The sequence below is a fragment of the Cyphomyrmex costatus genome, unplaced genomic scaffold (assembly GCF_001594065.2).
Source record: "Cyphomyrmex costatus isolate MS0001 unplaced genomic scaffold, Ccosl1.0 scaffold340, whole genome shotgun sequence".
In the NCBI taxonomy this organism is placed as follows: Eukaryota; Metazoa; Arthropoda; class Insecta; order Hymenoptera; family Formicidae; genus Cyphomyrmex; species Cyphomyrmex costatus.
In genome coordinates this window covers 113,835-132,659 of record NW_017277557.1, presented here as the reverse complement: position 1 = coordinate 132,659, position 18,825 = coordinate 113,835, and the positions used below count along the sequence as shown (strand labels likewise).

Here is an 18,825-nt window from a genome sequence, read left to right as displayed (position 1 = left end):
TTTTAAATCTTATAAAATGTTTTATACTTTAACAATCTGTAAGAACAACAAAAGACAACATAACGTAAAGTTATATGTATGTATATCTTCACAATTTATAAAAGAAAATTTATAAATTGTGAACACACAATGTGAATCGCCTTTTCCATTGTCATTTTGCTACATTTACGTGATTCTGATTTTATCCATTTTAAGAAGTATTTCACAAAAAGATTAATTTAAAAATTTTCAAGACGTACAAAGTAAAAATTTTCCGATCAACTTTTTTTTTCGTTACGTCTAAAAACTGTGAAAATATTAATTTGCTCTCTATCGTAAGTCTATTTAATTAAGTACAAAAGAGTTTTATTTCAACATTGCCTATTTTTTTTTTCTAGCATGAGGCATATATATACATATAAACGTATATGTATATATTTATATATATATAATATATATAGAGCAGCTAATTTGTATATGATACATAAACATGATGACTGTGCAGCATATTCAATTAATTTCTTTATGTAACTAAAATCTTGCTATTCAAGAGAAACTGCTTATATTTTGAACGAATAAGTTAAACTATCAAGTATTTTCTCTTTTTTCTCTCTCTTTTTCTCACGATCTTCTAAGTTTGCTCTTATTTATACGAAATTTTGCATTTCGCAATCTTTATCCCGTTTGATATATTAACCACAAAGAAAAAAAGAAAGAAAAAATGATCGGTCGAATACTAATATTTACATAACTGACGCAATACGAATGATACAATTTGGTTATGTAAAACTACAGCCATTATTGATTAGAGTAAGTGTATACCCTTAAGCCAATACATGGATGATAATGTTTTTATGTATTCGCCTCGTTCGATTGTCCTCATGACATTGACAATGTTATCAGACACACTTGAGCAGTTTATTACTACCGATGTGTTGTAATAAATGTGTTTTTCGAATATCTATGCTCTGCAATAAACTATTAAAATTTGAAAGAAGCGAAAGTATCAAAAGCTAAAACCTACTGATATACATTTACCAATCAGATTGTGTTACACGTTTTGTAAAGATGAAAAGTAATGCGTTACTTGTAATGTCGTTACTCTCCCGTTATTGTTTTTATAATAATATATAATTTGGTAATGACAATTTTTCATGATAACACCAGGCTTGGAAACTTTTGAGTTTTGAGAAGTAATTCGTCATTGTTACTTATTATTCATTCAAAAATAACTTGTTACTTTAATCATTATGTAACGAGTAACGCATTAGTAACGTTTTACTCGATATATAACGAGTAATGTAAAGAGTTACTAATGCGCTTTTTTTTTTAACAAGCAACACGTAATGTGTGTGGTAATAAGTTATTTTTCAAAAGTGATTTTTTCCAATGGAGTTATCGTTACCGTTTAGTATTTATAAGTGTAATTGTAATGTTATTTACAATATATTATTAAATCGTTACTATAAGAAAGTAATAGTAACGGTATTACAAGCAACTCCTATTCCTATATATGTGCCGAGATTTTCTTTTTACTATCTAAAGTTTATTGTGAAATAGTTTGACAAATAGCATCTAGCCAATTCATTAGCTTTTAATACTCTCTGAATCTTGGCGAATGTATCAATTAAGAACATTATCTCGAGAGTTCAAAACGCAATCGAGGTTGTTTATTCAGTGATAGAGATCTGAGCAAATCCTATTAACGCCTTGTCATCTGGCACTTCGTTCACCGCATAACCAGTGTTCTGTAACGAAGAGAGAAACAATAATCTTATATTTAATAATCAAATTATTAAATAGTAGAAAACGCACATTTTTAATTATTACACACATATATAATATATAATACACACATCCTGACAATTAAAAATAAAATGTAGATGCGTACCAGATTTAAAAAATTATGAAGTTAACTACACTGTTACTATAGCTCAGTTCAACTTTTGTGACCTGGTGGTACACATCTACTTTTTATCTCGTAAATCATGCGAACGTAAAATTGATATTAATTTTTAGTTTGTGATAATTAAAAGTAACAAAAAATCTATTTACCAAGGAAAACGTCACTGTTCTCAATTGTCCTCCACTCTCTATCAACTTTTTTAAATTTGTTTCTATCACTACAATGTCCTTGCCATCAACCAAACCCGCAGCAACCAATTCCGCTGCGATACCTTGTGCAGAGTCAACTCCGACAGTAAAATCAAACCTAATATCATTTAGCTCTCGTTTTTCATTTCTGAAAAAGTATTTTGAAATGATTATCTCGTATTTTTTAAGATGCACATTCAGATCATCTATAAAAAATTTATAAGATGAAAATATTATCACTTAGATTTCACATACCGTAATCTAAGCACCAAGTTTATAGGTGTATTTTGTCTGGTCGCTGGCAAAGCCATTTGACTCGGTGCTACCCTAATTTGACCATAGCATTCGTCAGGCTCGCCAGCTTCTTCGTCGCTGCTAGCTTTTTCGATTGTGTTGACCGGTAACGTTTCTTTGCCTTCGTCACTGCTCGAGTCGCCGTTGTTCTCTTCTTCCGACCAGACCCATTCTCCGGTCACCGTTCGGTGCAAACGACCTGACGTGCCAGGTTGTCTTTTTGATGCCTGTAAAAGTAAGTTTTTCTTAATATTTCTTAATAATGCTTAAACATAATTTTTCAATTGTAACTTTTGTAAAAGCTCAATAGAAAATAATTACGTATAAATTCGTAGATATATTGCATACTTAATATAAAAATATACCTTTTGTACACGTGTTTCTAAACTGGGTCCAATCGCCACTAACGTCTGCTGCAGATATTTTTTATCTTTGGCTTTTTTAAAAAAGGGATGTTTTAACAACTCAGTGGCTGTTGGTCTGGAAAAAGTATGCAAATTATTATTTGTAATAAACATTTTATAATCTTATACACTTTTCTATTCGTTTCTAATATAATACTATCTTCAAGTTAGTCGAATACAGCTAGCATGTTACTCATTTACTCTAACTATTCTAACTGTTTCGACAAATAGAAATAGCAATGTAAATGAAAGAGAGTGCTTTACCTCTTAGTAGGATCTTTTTGTAAACAGTCTACAATCATTTTTCGGAATGTTTTTCCGTACGCCTTGTATTGGTCCTTGTCATCCGCAGCAGTATCCAGAGTCGGCGGATCGTTTTGCAGCGTCAGCATCAAGACCTTCATCGGAGGATATTTGTGATACGGCGCTGTGCCGCTTGCCATCTCGATCGCCGTGATGCCAAGTGACCATATATCGGCCTTAAAATCGTAGCCATGGTCCTGCACAAACAGATACGCATATCATAATTGATTCTACAACAGATAGTATGTGAGATTGCCAATATCTCATGAAATCGTGCTTGCATAAGTCGCATGCTTGCCAGATTCTTCTAAATGTAATTTATAACTGCAGTCTCATATACAGGGTAGCTCGCCATTATCGGAAAATATGTTTCTGAGTTTTTCAATTTGATATTGTGATTTCTCACGACACGGCAATTGTCAAACTTTCTTCTGCAAAAAAGCACATCTTTACTAATTTTCAAAAAGTCGTTTTACCAATCAATATATATGTATGTATATAAAATTTAACAAAAATCAAATAAAAAGAGATGTGCAATCAATATCTAGAGCTGCGTGAATATTTTTCAAGCATACATAAAAGTACTAATATAACGTATAAAACGGCGTCTACAATGAAATTTTAAAGCATAAAACTTAAATTTTAAGTCTCAGTCATAAGAGAAGTTGATTAATCATAATTGAAAACGTGAAGAATAGGATCGATTATAATTGGTCAATATTTTTGTGTCACTTAAGACTTAAAACTTTTATTGTATATGCTACTTTATGCAACGTTATGCAAAAGTCTGTGCTGTAGCATTAACTAATTTGACAAAATAAAATAAAATAACAATATAGTACAGATCAATACATACATGGTATAGAAATATACAAAAAAAAAAAGCATATGCTTGATTAAATATCATTGGAGAAACTTTTCTGAAAATGTGTAACGTAACATAATACATCTTCAGTGCAATATTCTATGTGGTTACTTGCATATAACATGCCTAACGCAGAGCATGCTCAACAAAATAACATGATTGCTAATTCAAATTAATTCTCGGTTCAACGAGACGATAAAAGCATGTCGCACGCAATGGCAAAACCGACACTGATGCATTCAAGGTTTGTGTATCGTTTCAACGATAACGTATACATTTCCTGATAAAGTGTCGTGTACATTTAACAAACGCATACACAAATGTAGACATAGAGAACACGCAGGCTAAGAAGTCTGTAGTGTTACTTTCCTCTCTCACCTGCTCCATGACCTCGGGCGCCATCCAACAAGGCGTACCAACGAAGGTGTGCCGGACCTTCTGCCGGCTCAAATCACGTCCGGTCGCGAGCCACGCGCTGACACCAAAGTCGGCGATCTGCACTGTGCCATCCTCGCCTAGTAGGATATTACCCGCTTTTATGTCCCTAATATTATTCTGCCGTTAAAATTTGTCTAGATCCGTAGAGAAAATAAAAGAGTTATATCTGTAGAATGTTTACTAAAATCTTACAAAAAAAATTCCTCTTGAAAATTCCCGGATTTTCCAGATATTTTTATTCAAAATTCCAGTGAGATTAGAATTTTAATGCAACTTTAAATAAACTGCAGTGTAAGTATAAGGCAAACAAACTATACACTGTAAATTAATAGAAGATTCAGGGATTCTTTACAAGGCTACAAAAAAGAGACCAAAGAAATAATTTACCAAAAAAAAAAATAGAATTTAAAACAAAATTAAGAAAAACTAAAGGGCTCTTTTTTTATACAAAATGATAAACATAAAAATGGCATTGTAAGAGTCAAATAAATAAGAATGATATTCTAAACGACTAATTAAATCATATATTCTAAATTTTAACTATTTTGACAATACTAAATTTAAAAGAAAAATTCCAAAAAAAAAAATTCCCTGAATACTGATAAATCTTTAAAAATTCCTTGAAAATTCCAGGTTTTTTTTTATTTCTCTAAGTCTAAGTAGTAAAACTCATAGCTTTTTTGAATAATACAATTGCACTCTAATAATTAAATAATACATTGAGAAAAAGAAAACAATTGGATGTTCCAACATTGTATTTTCAATAAAAATAGGACGACAACAGACAGACGTATTTCATAATACCTATGTATTTGTCCGTTACTGTGAAAATATTCGAGTCCCTTGAGTACTTCTCGAAGTACCGTGGCTATGGTGGCCTCATCGAATACTCCATGCTTGCAATTAGTGGTTCTGGTTTTATGTTTGATGATATCCAGCAGAGATCCGCCTTCTAGCAGTCTTAGAACCAACCAGAGCTCCTCCTTCACCACGAACGACGTGTAGTACGTCACGACGTTTTCGTGGTTGCATGAAGACATCGCCTGTATCTCTTTCTAATATTTCGACATATAAAAAGTCTCAATTAACAATAACTCCCGAATAATAACAACTACTTGTCTGTACGTTAACCTTTTATTTAATTTGGGTCTTTTTTGATATAAGCGAAATTTCACTGTAAAATTTCTCCGAAGGAACGTAAAAAAAGAATCCGAACATCTCTTGCTAAATTATACCTTTTAAACAAATTTTTATTTAAATTTCAATTTTTAATAAATTAAATGTTTTTTTTAATAAATTTAATATTTGAGTTAAAAAATCTAGTAGATTGCAGACGAAGGAAGTCAAATTTGATTGCAGATACGTAGATGGTTAAGTAAAATTTACTAGTTTAACTTATTGGTGAAAAAAAATTTATTCGAAGATAAATCAATCTCGAGATTATATTTTCGAATTACAGTAACATTTCATTGAGAAACGAATGATTAGCAGCATATTGTGCTCAATACGAAAAGCTTGCATCATGCTGGATGCAGCATACGTTGTAATCAATAAGATCGTTAATCCAATGAATCATACAATATAATAAGTCTTATCAAAAGAGGTGCGAGTGTGTGTCATATTGATCCGTCGCTGCGTGAAGTTCAGTGTCAAGATTACAATAAAACTCACCAATAGTTCGTCCATGTTTGTGTTCCATTTTTCCAAGTTTATTCGCTTGATCGCGCATTTCTCTTGTCGCGGAATGCAAAACGCCGCATGCACTACAGCTGTCGCTCCAACCCCTTACATTTTAATAAAAAGGAATCAATAAAAGAAATTGTTAAAAGATAGGACATCGTACTAACCATATGAAAAAGTGGTTTTATATAAATTGGCTAAAATTATAAATTTTGTAAATTATGAGAGATATGATCGAAAGTATTTTTTTTTTTTTTTTAGATAAAACCATAAAAAAATAATCAGATTTTGCTGTAATGTCATTTAAAAATTGCTATTTTTAAATCTAATCGCATTGAAAAGTATCTTTATCTACTAAACTATTATTCACTTTTTTGACAACTGTACCATAATATTTATAACAAATATTAATTGTACTTTTATGCATAGAATACCAAGAGATTAATTAATTAATGTAAAGAAAACATAGTGATTTAAAAAGTATGTATCTTTTGTCTATTAATTCATGTCATTATTCTATGTACAAAATTCAAAAATATTAAGATTTACAAGTTTAATTAAAAAATAAATAATAGAAAACTCTTCTCAGACTGATTAAACTAAAAATAGGAATTTTTTAATGGTGCTAGAGCAAAATCTGTCTATTTTATTTTTTGATGGTTTTGCCTAAAAAAACTTTTGATTCCACAAATAACATTTTTGTCAATTCGACTAAAACTATTTTTTTCATATGATTAGTGTGAGATCCTATGTCATTAGTGCTTATCGATATACAAATCATAATATTTGAAGAAATGCTTCTTTAATTAAATCTCAGTGAGATTCAGAAATTCAACTGTACAGATCTATTTATAAATATATGTAGCGAATATATTTTAGAGTGGCTGAGAGAGACGTTTAAATTTTAAGGGATCTTGATATTTTTATTCGTTACGTAGGCAATTTATGATTTTAATCAGAAATATCGGAATTTTCTACAAGCCGCAAAATGTAGTTAAAAACAGCGCGACATTGGCGTTGGCGAGCCGCTAAATAATTTAGTTCCACTAACTTGCAGCTGGTCTTCTTACAAATATAATACAGAATACATAATCGGCTAAACGACAAAGTGTAAAGTTCTTCCAAATTTTAAATGATTTAATAACATAAAAAGCTGTATTATTTCAAATATTAATGTATATTAGCGAGTAACAGATATAGTGTATCAATCCTGCTATATCAAAATTTAGTAAAATAAGCACATAGTTCCGTCGCAAGGCATTTGTTATCCCGAATAATCGAAATAAAACCAATGAAAAACGATCTTTACGAACAATGTCGAAATCTTCATATCAATGTTGATTCAATATCAATTTAATGAGTCATTTCTCGCTGGAAACCTATTCTTCACAGGAAGATTTTTTAAATATTTATGCGTCTCTAAAATATCTAAATGTGAGATAGAAATATAAATACTATACGCAAATAATATTATATATAATAATTACTTGTTTAAAATATATTTCATATTGAATTAAAATATAGGTAATTCAAAATATATTTCAGAAGTTCATATATCTGCAAATCATAAATAAGTACATCGTACACTCATTAATTTATTCAAAATTTGTTCTGAATCCTAGTAAGTTTAATACTTCTTTTAATTAAACTTATTAAATTAAAATAAACTTGTTTATTATATAAAATTTTTTATTTGATAAAATTTTATAATTTTTTTTTAAAAAAAAAAGATTGTTTTGAGTTTTCAAAAGTCTGTAATATAAGTATATACTTTAAGATCATTATTAAGAACATACTCTTCGTTAAATATAACTGATGCTTAACAGAAAAACAAAGCAAATTGAGTAATAATTTTTCTTAGCAATAGAATATTTTTCTGATTAAGGTGTCTTATGAGAAGTCGTTGAAATCAGTTATTTTTAAACGCACGTAGGAAATAGCAAAAATAACATGTTTTGAGGCTCCCGAGTACTCGGTCATATTGAATCGTGACGTCATAAGTAACACGTTTTTCTTGTATGCCACTTATAGATAAAGACGAATTGGATAAAAAACGAAATACATAATGAGATCGCTGTAAAAGGTAAAACACTTGTCAAAATTAGTCGACATTATCATTCCCCTGATAGTCAGTACATAGTCAGTAAAAGGCATGTAAAGTGTGTTTATTAGTTTTTACTCAATGCGCATGCGTAGCGTATTTTCGCTTTACGAACTTTTTTAACTATTTATTGACTGTCAAGAGAGGAGGAGGGGGTAAGGATAGCTTCGGTTATATTTTTACAAATATTTTAAAGTGATCTTATCATTTCATTCTATTCAAATTCTCTTTGTTTATAAATGGCATGCAAAAAATTTTAACATGTCATTTCTGACGTCACGATTCAATATGATTGTAACGACTACCCAGGAGCCTTAATAGAGAATATTTGGCAGTTTGATTTACATATATATGAAGATAGATCGAAAATATTTTTATTACTTAATTTATGTTTATAAAAATATCAAATATTGCCAATCTTAATGCTTATATATGCGTTTAAAAGTAACAACTGATTAATAGTGTCCCAGACACTGGCAATTCAATTTAAAAATGTTTTTTTTTAATATATAAATAAATATTATAAGTAATATATTTAATTTTACTTATTATTTTCTTTAGAAGTCTTTTATTATGTACATATTGGTTGCGCCGCGCCTGATGGCGCGAACTTTACACGCTGTGGTTGGACGGTTTCAAACGCTCACCACAAAAACTATTGACCCCTCCATCATTTTGCTCTTTCTTTAGTAACATATTCGACTCAGTTTTTCATGAAAAATACGTACATTCCGGCTTCTCCGGGAGCTATATAAGTATGAATCACCTCATGTATATATACAGGGTGCTCCGCGAAACTTTTCCAATCTCGCACAGAAAGCTAGGTGGGGCCCAAAATAAACACAAACCTATACCGTTTAGCGATAATAATCGAGATATTAATTTTTGCAATTGTACCAAAAGAGTACACCGATAGAAACACTCCGCTCGAGGTATAGCCCGGTCTAGTTTATCAAACATTGGCTGTGTATTGGAGAGGCAAGAGGGAAAGGACGCCGAGCAACGGATAGAGACACGCACAAATCACAGAGCCATATTAGCATCTTTAGATTTTATTACTTAAGAACCAATCTGTAAATGTAAAACACTTTATAATAAAATATTTGATTGCACCATATATTTCAATTTTATCTCTAACTTCATAAGATTCCCTAATTTCATAGAGGGGAATATGCCCATTGCCAAGATTATAAACATGAGTACCGTTTAAAAATTTGTTAATATCTCGACATTTAATTGCAGTGGCTCTTATTAGCAATTTTAATTAGTTTGTGATGTATTTATTTTTCTCTTATAATTGGATAAAATAGAAAGATTTGAGTTTATTTTTAATTTAATATTTATTGAGTCGTTTTTGTTATATGTAAGTTTTTATGACGTTAACTTTAATTTAGATTAATATCTGTCAGAGATGAAAACTGTCAATGATATGACTACTACTGATTGTCAGAATTAAAGGCAAAGGAATGTTAGAATTGTCAGTGTTAACTGACAGAAACAGGCTATGCATTGAAGACTGAGATTCAAGATTGAGGTTGAAGATTGAAATTTGACCAATGGGGACAAAGAAATGTTAGCTTTTTTTGTTTTGATTAATCAAATTACAATCTTTCAATCTTAATCTCAATGTGTAATCTGATACCGATCTTAAGAACAGTGATCTCAGCAATTATTTAATTTAATAAAAAATAAATTATATTTGAGATAATTTTTTAAATTATAAAATTTTATTAATAACTTTTTGTTAAATAAAGCTACAGGAAAAAGTAAAAATCAATCTTTAATCAATTAAAGTGTCATCAGCTATAGATATATATACTTAATTAAAGTTTCAAAATCTCTTATTGTATCAATAAATGGACCATTTATTCTGTAACTCAACAATTCTGTTATTGGCTATATTTAACAGAAAAAACAGCTTCGCAACTGTTATAAATTTTTTTCAATATGATTGGTTTATACATTTAGATGCATAAGGAATTAAAAGCAAAAATTAATTGTACAAAAAATTGTAATTCACACATAATAAAAAGTTGCAAAGCTGCTTTCTCTGCTAAATACACAATCATTTTTTAGTTACTTACAAAAAGAACATAAAGAAAAAAAAATAATTTAAAGCATAAATAATTTTAAACGTACATACTTTTATTTACACTCTACAATTTGATGCAATCAATTACTGTATCAAAATTGCATTTAAAAATTATAATACAAAATTGTAAGGATTTAAAACATTCAAACTCATTTTTTTGGAAAATTCCGTTGAGTTCTGTTGAATGTGTAGCAAATGAGCGAAAAAACGAGATTAACAATTGATTGTCAGAATGAGATTACAGCGGCGTGAATCGAAAGATGGCCAAAACATCATTCATTCTTTTCTTTTCCACTTTTATAGTGGAAAATCTTGAACTCTGTACACACCACGCAAATTACTTCGCATACAACTTTGCTCGTGTAGCGCCCTATTGTCCCCTTCCCCCCTGAATCTAAGTGAGTGCCTCCGGCACTGGCACCGCGCGAACCGTCGCAACCGTTCTGTTCCGCGGCGGTAGGTTAACTAGGTTAGGATAGGCTGTGCTGCTGCTCTCTCGTGTAGTAACATTGACAGCCGCGTGACAGCGTGAGTGCGAGAAGGACACGAGAAGCGGGAGCGAAAACCGCGATTGTCGAACTGTCGTGTCGTTTTGAAGCGGGGAAAGTAGAACGACGCGGAACGCTCGAGTCACGCTCGACCGATGAGCGACAGGATGCGCGGAAACGGCAATTCTCGCTTCGCCGACATCATCGTGATATTATTATCCTCGCCGTTCGGTGGCACCTCGTTATCAGGAGGACGGCCACCAGCCGTTCGATGCCGGCGACGGCGGTGGCGCGCGTTCTCCGTGGCCGCGGACGATGTTCGGGCAGGATGCGCGCGCGCGCGCGCACAATCTTCCGCGTGTTCGCACCATGCGATCGTCACGTCGACCTGACGAGTCCCGCACGGCGGCGATCGGTACTCACCGATAACCTCCTTGAGCTCGTAATCATCCTTGGTATTCGGCCAGCCCTGCACAACCGTGGACGTGCTCGCGGTCGCCATTTTGCTGGCCAGTGCCGTACCGAGGCGCGCGTGCTTGCTGGCTGTTCGAGCGCCCCGCGACGACGACAACGAAGCGGTGCTAACGACGGTCCGCGAGCTGCCGTCACGTGGCGAAACGGCCGCGGCGGTCGGGCCGGGGACAGTGGGGGTGGTGGCGGCTGTGCGAGAAGCGCAGCGATCGTTGGTCGCGGAAGCGGGTGCGCCTCGGCTGTTTCGGGTGGTTGGCGACAAAGATGTTACCGCCGGCACCTTCGATGGCGGCGTCGTGGACGAGCGAAATGACTTCTGGCGAAACACGCCGGGCGAGCACGATGGCAGCACGTCTGGCGAGATCCTTCTGGAAGGAGATTTACGCAATTAAATTGGAAAAACAATTTCTGCGAATTCAAAAAATAAACAAAAGAGAAACGAGCAACTGGGAATTAGCGCTGCAGACGGTGCGCAGTTTGTTTTTTTTTTTTTTTTTTTTTTTTTAATTTAACAGTAACAAAGAAAATTTATTTCAATAAATCTGAAATATCTCTGTGTGAATATCTCTTTCTAATTTAGCAATTTGTTTAACTACTAAATTATTTTATTGATTGTTTTATTTTTTCGAAACTGTGCTGAATGACTAAAATTCATATGGATGTTACACATTATTTATAATATACAATGAAATTTATCACCCGACTTTACTTCTTCTCGCCTCTGAACGAAGAAACAGTACATAATTTATTTATACGACTTGAAGAATGTTCACTTTTTCAACGATATGTTTAATTTGATTTTATTTGTAACTTTATTCCAACTCGTCATGTGGTTTCATATTTAATAATATAATTTTTTCGAATGTTTCATCATGTGAATTTTAACTTTCATTATTATTTTTTGGAGCTGATGATGACTAAAACAAAACATTCCCTTCTCAATTTTTATATCGTAAAAATGCTAATAACATCGTGAACTTATTAGTTTTAAATTGTGATATAATTTTTTGCTCTTATAATTGACCTTTCTTCCTTTTATTATTGCTTGGTAAACTAGAGATAGAAATTTGAAATTAAAAAGAAATATTTTATATCTGAAATAAAAAAAATTATTTGTACATGTTTCGACTAATCTTTTAACCTTCTTCAGCAAAAGCCACAATTAGTATAGTACGTTAATGTCTATTAGTCGCAGTCCAAATCATAAAAAAAATTTAAAGCAGTAAATTGATGTCCGGTCAACATTATTGTAAGGCGATAACTGTTCTTCCATTATAGAATAAACTCTTATTGAAAAGTTGGATGGTAGAGAATGATTATAGGAATCTTTGAAATGTATAATGTTAATAACTGAGAGAGAAATTAATACCAAAGTCATAAGGAATTTACCTCACAATGACATAACCAACATTAATAATCGTACAATAAATATCGTAGAAAGCATAATTGCAGTACAATTAAATGTGTAATTAATGGATAAAAACGTATTGAAATATAGAAATAAAAGAAACTGTGATTCAGTACTATTGTCGAATTACCTATCACTAATTAAAACAGATTAATTATTAAACTAATTAAAACAAATTAAATTAGATGTGAAACAAAGCAATGTAAAAATCAACTGAGGAGTATGCGAATTCGACTATCAGCTGAGCCTTCTAGACTCGATTTTATTGGATCCTTTCCATTTATGTCTATTTCTCTGGTAACAAGTTATGTCTTTTTGTCGTTTTATTATGTACTCGTATATACAATATTTTTCTTTACAGAAAATCGAAAATTATCGTAATAATGACGCTCAAGAGAAAATCGGTATATTGAAATAAAGAATAAAGTTCTTTATTCACATCGTTATGAAATTGCTGTTAGTCATAATTCAATCTTTTAAAAAGTAATTCAGAGTTGTTGATCTATCTTCGAATTAGTTTTTAAATGATTCAACATTGACGAAGTTCAATGGGCACGACCAGACGTTTGAAGTCAGCAGACTAATTGTTAGATTACTTAGATTTGTTCTCTTTAAATCAGGATATACACTCAGATACATTTGTACTTAAGATTTGATGAGAGTAAAAAAGGAAGATCTTTGTCACTGAACTAGACTGCACTATAATTTTCTCAGATATTATAAAAATCTAATAAAAGCGTGACCGAATAAACTTCTGTTTAAGAATTGTTATAATACATTAAAAACTGTTTTGAACGAGCAGGTAGAAGACTTTCCCCCTACGATGCAACAGGATGAAAGAATTATCATATTTTTTATCTTTCAAAAAATTAGTAATAAAATGGCCTACGAATCAGAACAATATTAATTTAATCTTACAATTTTTAAACAATAAACAATTCTTTCAAAAAATTTTTTGTATCTTTAAAGACATGACGTGTAGATACAATTATGATCATAAATGTATTTGATAATTATAATATTAAAAATTTTTTAATGAACATATAGACGTTTATCATGCTCTTTAATTACTCTTTAATTAGGCAGACTGTTTTATTTTAAGACTGTTTTATTTTAAGTACAACATTAATTTAGCTACAAAAAATAAATCAAATAACAACAGATCTCTAGCTTGCTTATTGGGCAATCGAACGCAATTGTTTTTTACCTGAGAATCCAATCAATTATATTCAATCATTTGACGAACAAGCCGTTTTGTCTTTGACAACATGTATAATAATAAAAGACTAGTGGAGATTTTTTCATTTTTGACCCTTTACAAAGGATCGTATTTTTAAACAATACTACATACGAAAATAAACGAAAAGTTATCTATGCGGTGAATTAATCTTATAGTGCTAACATTTCGGTGTAAAAGTTACAGTTACTCGTTACCGAGTAGAAAACTAGTTACCCTTACTTGAAAAAGAAACTTTATTTCGTTATTTTTCCGTTACTTTTTAAAAATCAGTAAAAAATATACTATTTTGTAATATTTTTGTTTAAATATTAATAAGAGCAGTGTATAATAATGATACTGGCTTTATTTTTTAGTTTTTTCTTAAAAACATAATTTTATAATTCTAAAACCTGTAAAATATACGGCAAACTGACAATATGAGATATATTCGATATACATGTATATAATATCTATCACGTAGAACCGTAAAATTCCAATCGAACCATGTCCAATCGTATGCGAAGTAACGATAAAAGTAACTGTAAAATTTGTTACCGTTATGAAAAAGATGTAACTTCTATATGTTACAGTCACCAAAAAGAAAAAGTAACGCAGTTACTAGTAACACTCTAAATTTCTTGCAGTGAAATTTCGCTCTAAGACAGTGAAAACAACCATTTTTGAAAATATTTCACTTTTTAATAGAAAGTGACAATTTTCACTATTTTTAAAGGGAATCTTTACTGCAAAGAAGTGACATCTCACTCGAAAAAAAAAGTAAGCTTTCAGTGAAAATTGTCATTTCTTTTTAAGAAGTGAATTTTTAAGAAGTGAAGAAGAAGAGGAAATCTCGAGGGTTGTGCTTGAAGATGAAGACACGCTCTTTCATCTTACATCAAGACGCAGTCCCATCAAAAAAGAATGTGTCCACCGATAACTAACCCGTGTCTCGATTCATTGAAACGATTGACATTTCTCAGAGTAACAGAGTGATGAAGAAGAACCGCGCGTAGTCAGCCTATATGCACAACAAATTAATCGTAGACCCATCCATCATATTCTTGCTACAATCGTCTTGAGGCGATGCGGCGCTTCTAATTGTTAAGTAGTGTAAGCGGCAATCAGTGACGCCGATCGTTTTAATTGGCCCGAAAGATAAAGCTGCTCCCACCACTGATCATAAATATCCGCAATATACATTCAACGGATTACCAGAAATCGGCCTTTACTAAAATTATCCGTGTAAGAAAATGGTTACGACATACAGTATTATCGCTCACTTGCTACAACGACCTGACTAAAAAAAATTGTCATTTTTTTTAATTGTTTGCAGAAAAAGAACAGAAATATAAAGAGAAGAAAAAAAGGATACACTTTAAAAGAACAGACTTCATTCTTTAGTCAATTTATTACACTGAAATTGCATTTTAAGATTTATATTATTTATAAAAAATTTTAATGATTCAAAATATTGAAAAAAAATACAAATATTTTTGTATTTTTCGCTTTTCTTGTGTATTCACATTTGCGAGAGAGAGATCTTAGGATACTTTACTTATTTAATTTGTTCTTATGTCGTCGCAAAAGAGCGATAAGACAGTAATTATTTTTTTCTTTTCCTCTTGTTTTTTTATATTTAATGTAAGATATTAATAGGCATTATTAAATTTTCATTTTCATGTAACTTTCACGTAAAAAAATTAAACTGAATGAGTTCAAGTAATAACTATTAATTCATTAAATTAAAATAAATTTGTTAAAATCAACACCATTGGCGTCGCGATATTCCAGAAGTGGACGGCATGAAGAGGACGATATCAATTCAAATGCGAGTTTTGTGATTTCCCGTTCGTGACCATCTCTTTCTGGAACGCGTTAATCTTTGTATACCTAGAACTGTCATTATCTCTAATCGACAGACGCGACAAGTTGAGAATCCCGTGTACTTTTATTGATATGACGATATCTCTCGTTCAATTTTTCACAATTAATGAATTCCGCGGGGCGCGATTAGAAAATTAAATTAAATTACGCCTACCTACGGAATGTTATCGTTTATCTCTTTATTTGCATCGAGATTCCGTGATGACCTTTATTGCGTACGAAAGCGACAGGTGTGCTGCTTCTCCTCCGCAAATATATACATATATATATATATAAAACCGACCACCCATTAAGCGTTTCGATTCAGTGTTTTGTTTACTTCGTCTGCAGCACTTTTTTTAAAAACCACCACCTCCGTGCAGCGGGCCGGATTCCGAAAAATGAATATCCTGATAGTAAGTTTCGAGCAGCCGATAACAACTCGCTAAATACAAATAGTAACATTCCCGCAAGCTGACGTTATTTGTCATAATTTTAACGTCAAAATGTCATCACAGACGTTTTGTTTATTGAGATTTTACGTGTCCTCATCTTGCTACCTGAGTTAACTACGATTTATGATTTCCCATTCAGCAATGTATCTGTTATACAAAAATTACAGAACAAAAGTTGATGATGTTATTTCATTTGTACTACGTGTTAAAAAAAATTAGTAATTATACCATTTGATGGAGTAAAGTTTCAGTTTTAGGAATGTATTTTTTGAATTTTAATACGAATGATTTTTAACGGCGTTATTAATAATCGTAGTTTATATCGCGTACATTTGATACGAGTAGTAACTTTCTTGTTTTCTGAAAATTATAAACTTTAGACAAAACTTATTTTGAAAGTTTACTCCTCATTTAATATGTTTATTTAATTAATTATTTTGATGCATACTATACACATTACAATGTAGTACATCGAAATTGGAAGTATTTTCCATTGAAATTACTTAATTCTATCGATATCATCAAAGATAATGTATACATTGAAAAAAATTATTCAAATTTGTAAAAAAAATAATTGTTTAATATGAATTACTTATTAAAGGACTTTTATATATTAAATTGAAAAAATGAAATTTTTTTAAACTAATTTTTTTTTTCCAATAAATATTTTTAAACTAAATTTTTTTACAATATTTTAATGGTTCAATTTAATTCAGATCTGAAGAGGTTAAATATATTGCTAAAATTAAGATAATTAATTAGAAAGTTACTATATAATATAGTTATGCGTATCACATGTGCTTGCTGTAAAAGGAATCACTGTCAAAATATTTCTCTCTCTCTCTCTCTCTCTCTCTCTCTCTCTCTCTCTCTCTTACTTAAACCGAAATAATTAAAAAATCTTACGAACATTTTTTAAAAACGACTTTTTAGAGAAAACTTTAAGCTTTCTCGTTCGAAAGTGGAAAATTTCCAGATTTTTTGGGCACGTGACAGGCCTACGTAATGAGATAAAAATTTCTCACTTTGTCCAGCTCGTGGTTTTCTGTATGTAAAAATTGCCAAACTCACAAAAACTCAAAAGACATGCTGACCCTTTGAAAGTAGAGATTCTAAGCTTGAAAATTCGTTTCTTTAAATTTAAATTTCATTCCTTTTTAGCAAAGTTATAATCATTTGAATTTTGAAGTTTTCGTAGCGCTACGAATTTTTGTTCCGATCCAAAACATCATGTCATATTATAATACATTTATACTGTTGAATTCATAATATTGATGTAATGTTAATTTGCGCTTAAAAAGAAAATATTTATCTCTGATCTTAATTTCGATGTTACTTTCGACGTCAAGTCATACGAGGATTTAAATCTTGTTTGCAACATTATAACTAGATACGCAACGATAGCTACGGCTGTTTACGCGCCGCGTGTTGGATCGTCACTAGTTCAAATCTCCGCAAACATTCATTGTTTACAAATGTAAACAGGCGTTTACTCACACTCTTCGGTGGGGTTCACCAGAAATATACGGCTTCGGCCAAGAAAGAAATCACGAAAACGGGCACTCGCGGCGCTCGGTCACTTCTTTTAATTATTTCCCGTCACGATCGATCAGAAGAGATTCGCACTCGACTTCGCAACAGTCCGTGCGCGATCGAATCCCGGGGTTCCGATGTGGGTCGCGCAGACCGATCACGTGCCTTACGATTTCTGACGTAGCGACGTAGTAAGACGTCGGTAGGTGGGCAGGCTGGGCAAGCAGCCAGTCAGTCAGTCACGCTCGGTCACTCACCTACTTCTGCCGAGCACTAAAGTCGCCAGAAATCTGCTGTCTTGAAACTTCAGCTGCTCCTCCTCCGTCGATATCGGCGCCGCGGCGCCCGGGACACCCGATTTGCGTTGCCCCATGCTGCCTACGGTCCTGCAAAACAACACACACATTCGTTAGGCGGGTTGCGTACCATAGGAGACGAAGAACTTAACGCGAGAACCATATTCGTACTCTATTCTTGGAGTAAAATCTCATTTCAAAATAGTGAAAATACTGCCACTATATTGATAAAAAAAAAAGTGAAAATATTTACACCCTTGAATATAAGAGTAGCAGATAGTATCAATGCACCCCTCGCCCTGATGAAATGAACGGCATGGTTCACGAAACGTTGGTATTAATAATGAAGAAAGACATGGCGATAACCCGCAAACCTTCTGATATAATTGAAGAATAGCAGTTTTTTTACTCTTTTTTGGAGTGAGATTTCACGTTTTTCAAGTGAGATTCACTCTAAAGGAATAAAACCTCTCTCCTTTTAAAGAAATTTTACTCCAAAAGAATGGAATCACACACTGCAAGAGTGAAACTTTGTCAGTCTTATTTAAGAGTGTAAATTAATATTTTCACTGTTAAATTTTTCAATAAACAGTATTTTCACTCTTTTAGAGTGACAATTTACTTCAGGAAATTTAGAGGATACAGCACAGACCTTCAAAGAAAACTTCAAGACATTCACGGAACGTCCTTTAGACAAAGTGCAATGCTGTGAGAGTATAAATGTTAGATATATCCTAAGCTAAGACATTATACATATAATAGACAATTGTTGATTACTATGCAGAAATAAAACCAACAATGAATTAAAAATGTTGTAAGGTGTCAAGTAATTAATGTGGCAA

The 18,825-nt window shown here is 32.1% G+C and overlaps 1 protein-coding gene across 1 annotated transcript; it reads right to left on the bottom strand.

Annotated features, from left to right (window-relative positions):
* Positions 1 to 1,502: 1,502 nt before the first annotated feature.
* Positions 1,503 to 18,060, bottom strand: LOC108776153 (serine/threonine-protein kinase OSR1). Its single transcript, XM_018542686.1, has 10 exons — positions 17,945 to 18,060; positions 11,162 to 11,577; positions 6,049 to 6,161; positions 5,182 to 5,432; positions 4,318 to 4,483; positions 3,036 to 3,271; positions 2,733 to 2,847; positions 2,329 to 2,594; positions 2,035 to 2,221; positions 1,503 to 1,727 (listed from the first exon to the last, which is right to left on the bottom strand). Exons 1-10 carry the CDS (start codon positions 18,058 to 18,060, stop codon positions 1,650 to 1,652), a joined length of 1,944 nt encoding a protein of 647 aa, XP_018398188.1. The 3' UTR covers positions 1,503 to 1,649.
* Between the last annotated feature and the right edge of the window lie 765 nt (positions 18,061 to 18,825).

Bases quoted from the DNA above. Each gene is read 5' to 3' on its own strand.
- LOC108776153 (XM_018542686.1), bottom strand. From the start codon at position 18,060: ATGGGGCAACGCAAATCGGGTGTCCCGGGCGCCGCGGCGCCGATATCG. The intron at 11,578-17,944 runs GTGAGTGACCGA...ATCTCCTTCCAG, and splicing joins TTAGTGCTCGGCAGAAGTAG to AAGGATCTCGCCAGACGTGC. The intron at 4,484-5,181 runs GTATTATGAAAT...GAATAATATTAG, and splicing joins AGTAACGGACAAATACATAG to GGACATAAAAGCGGGTAATA.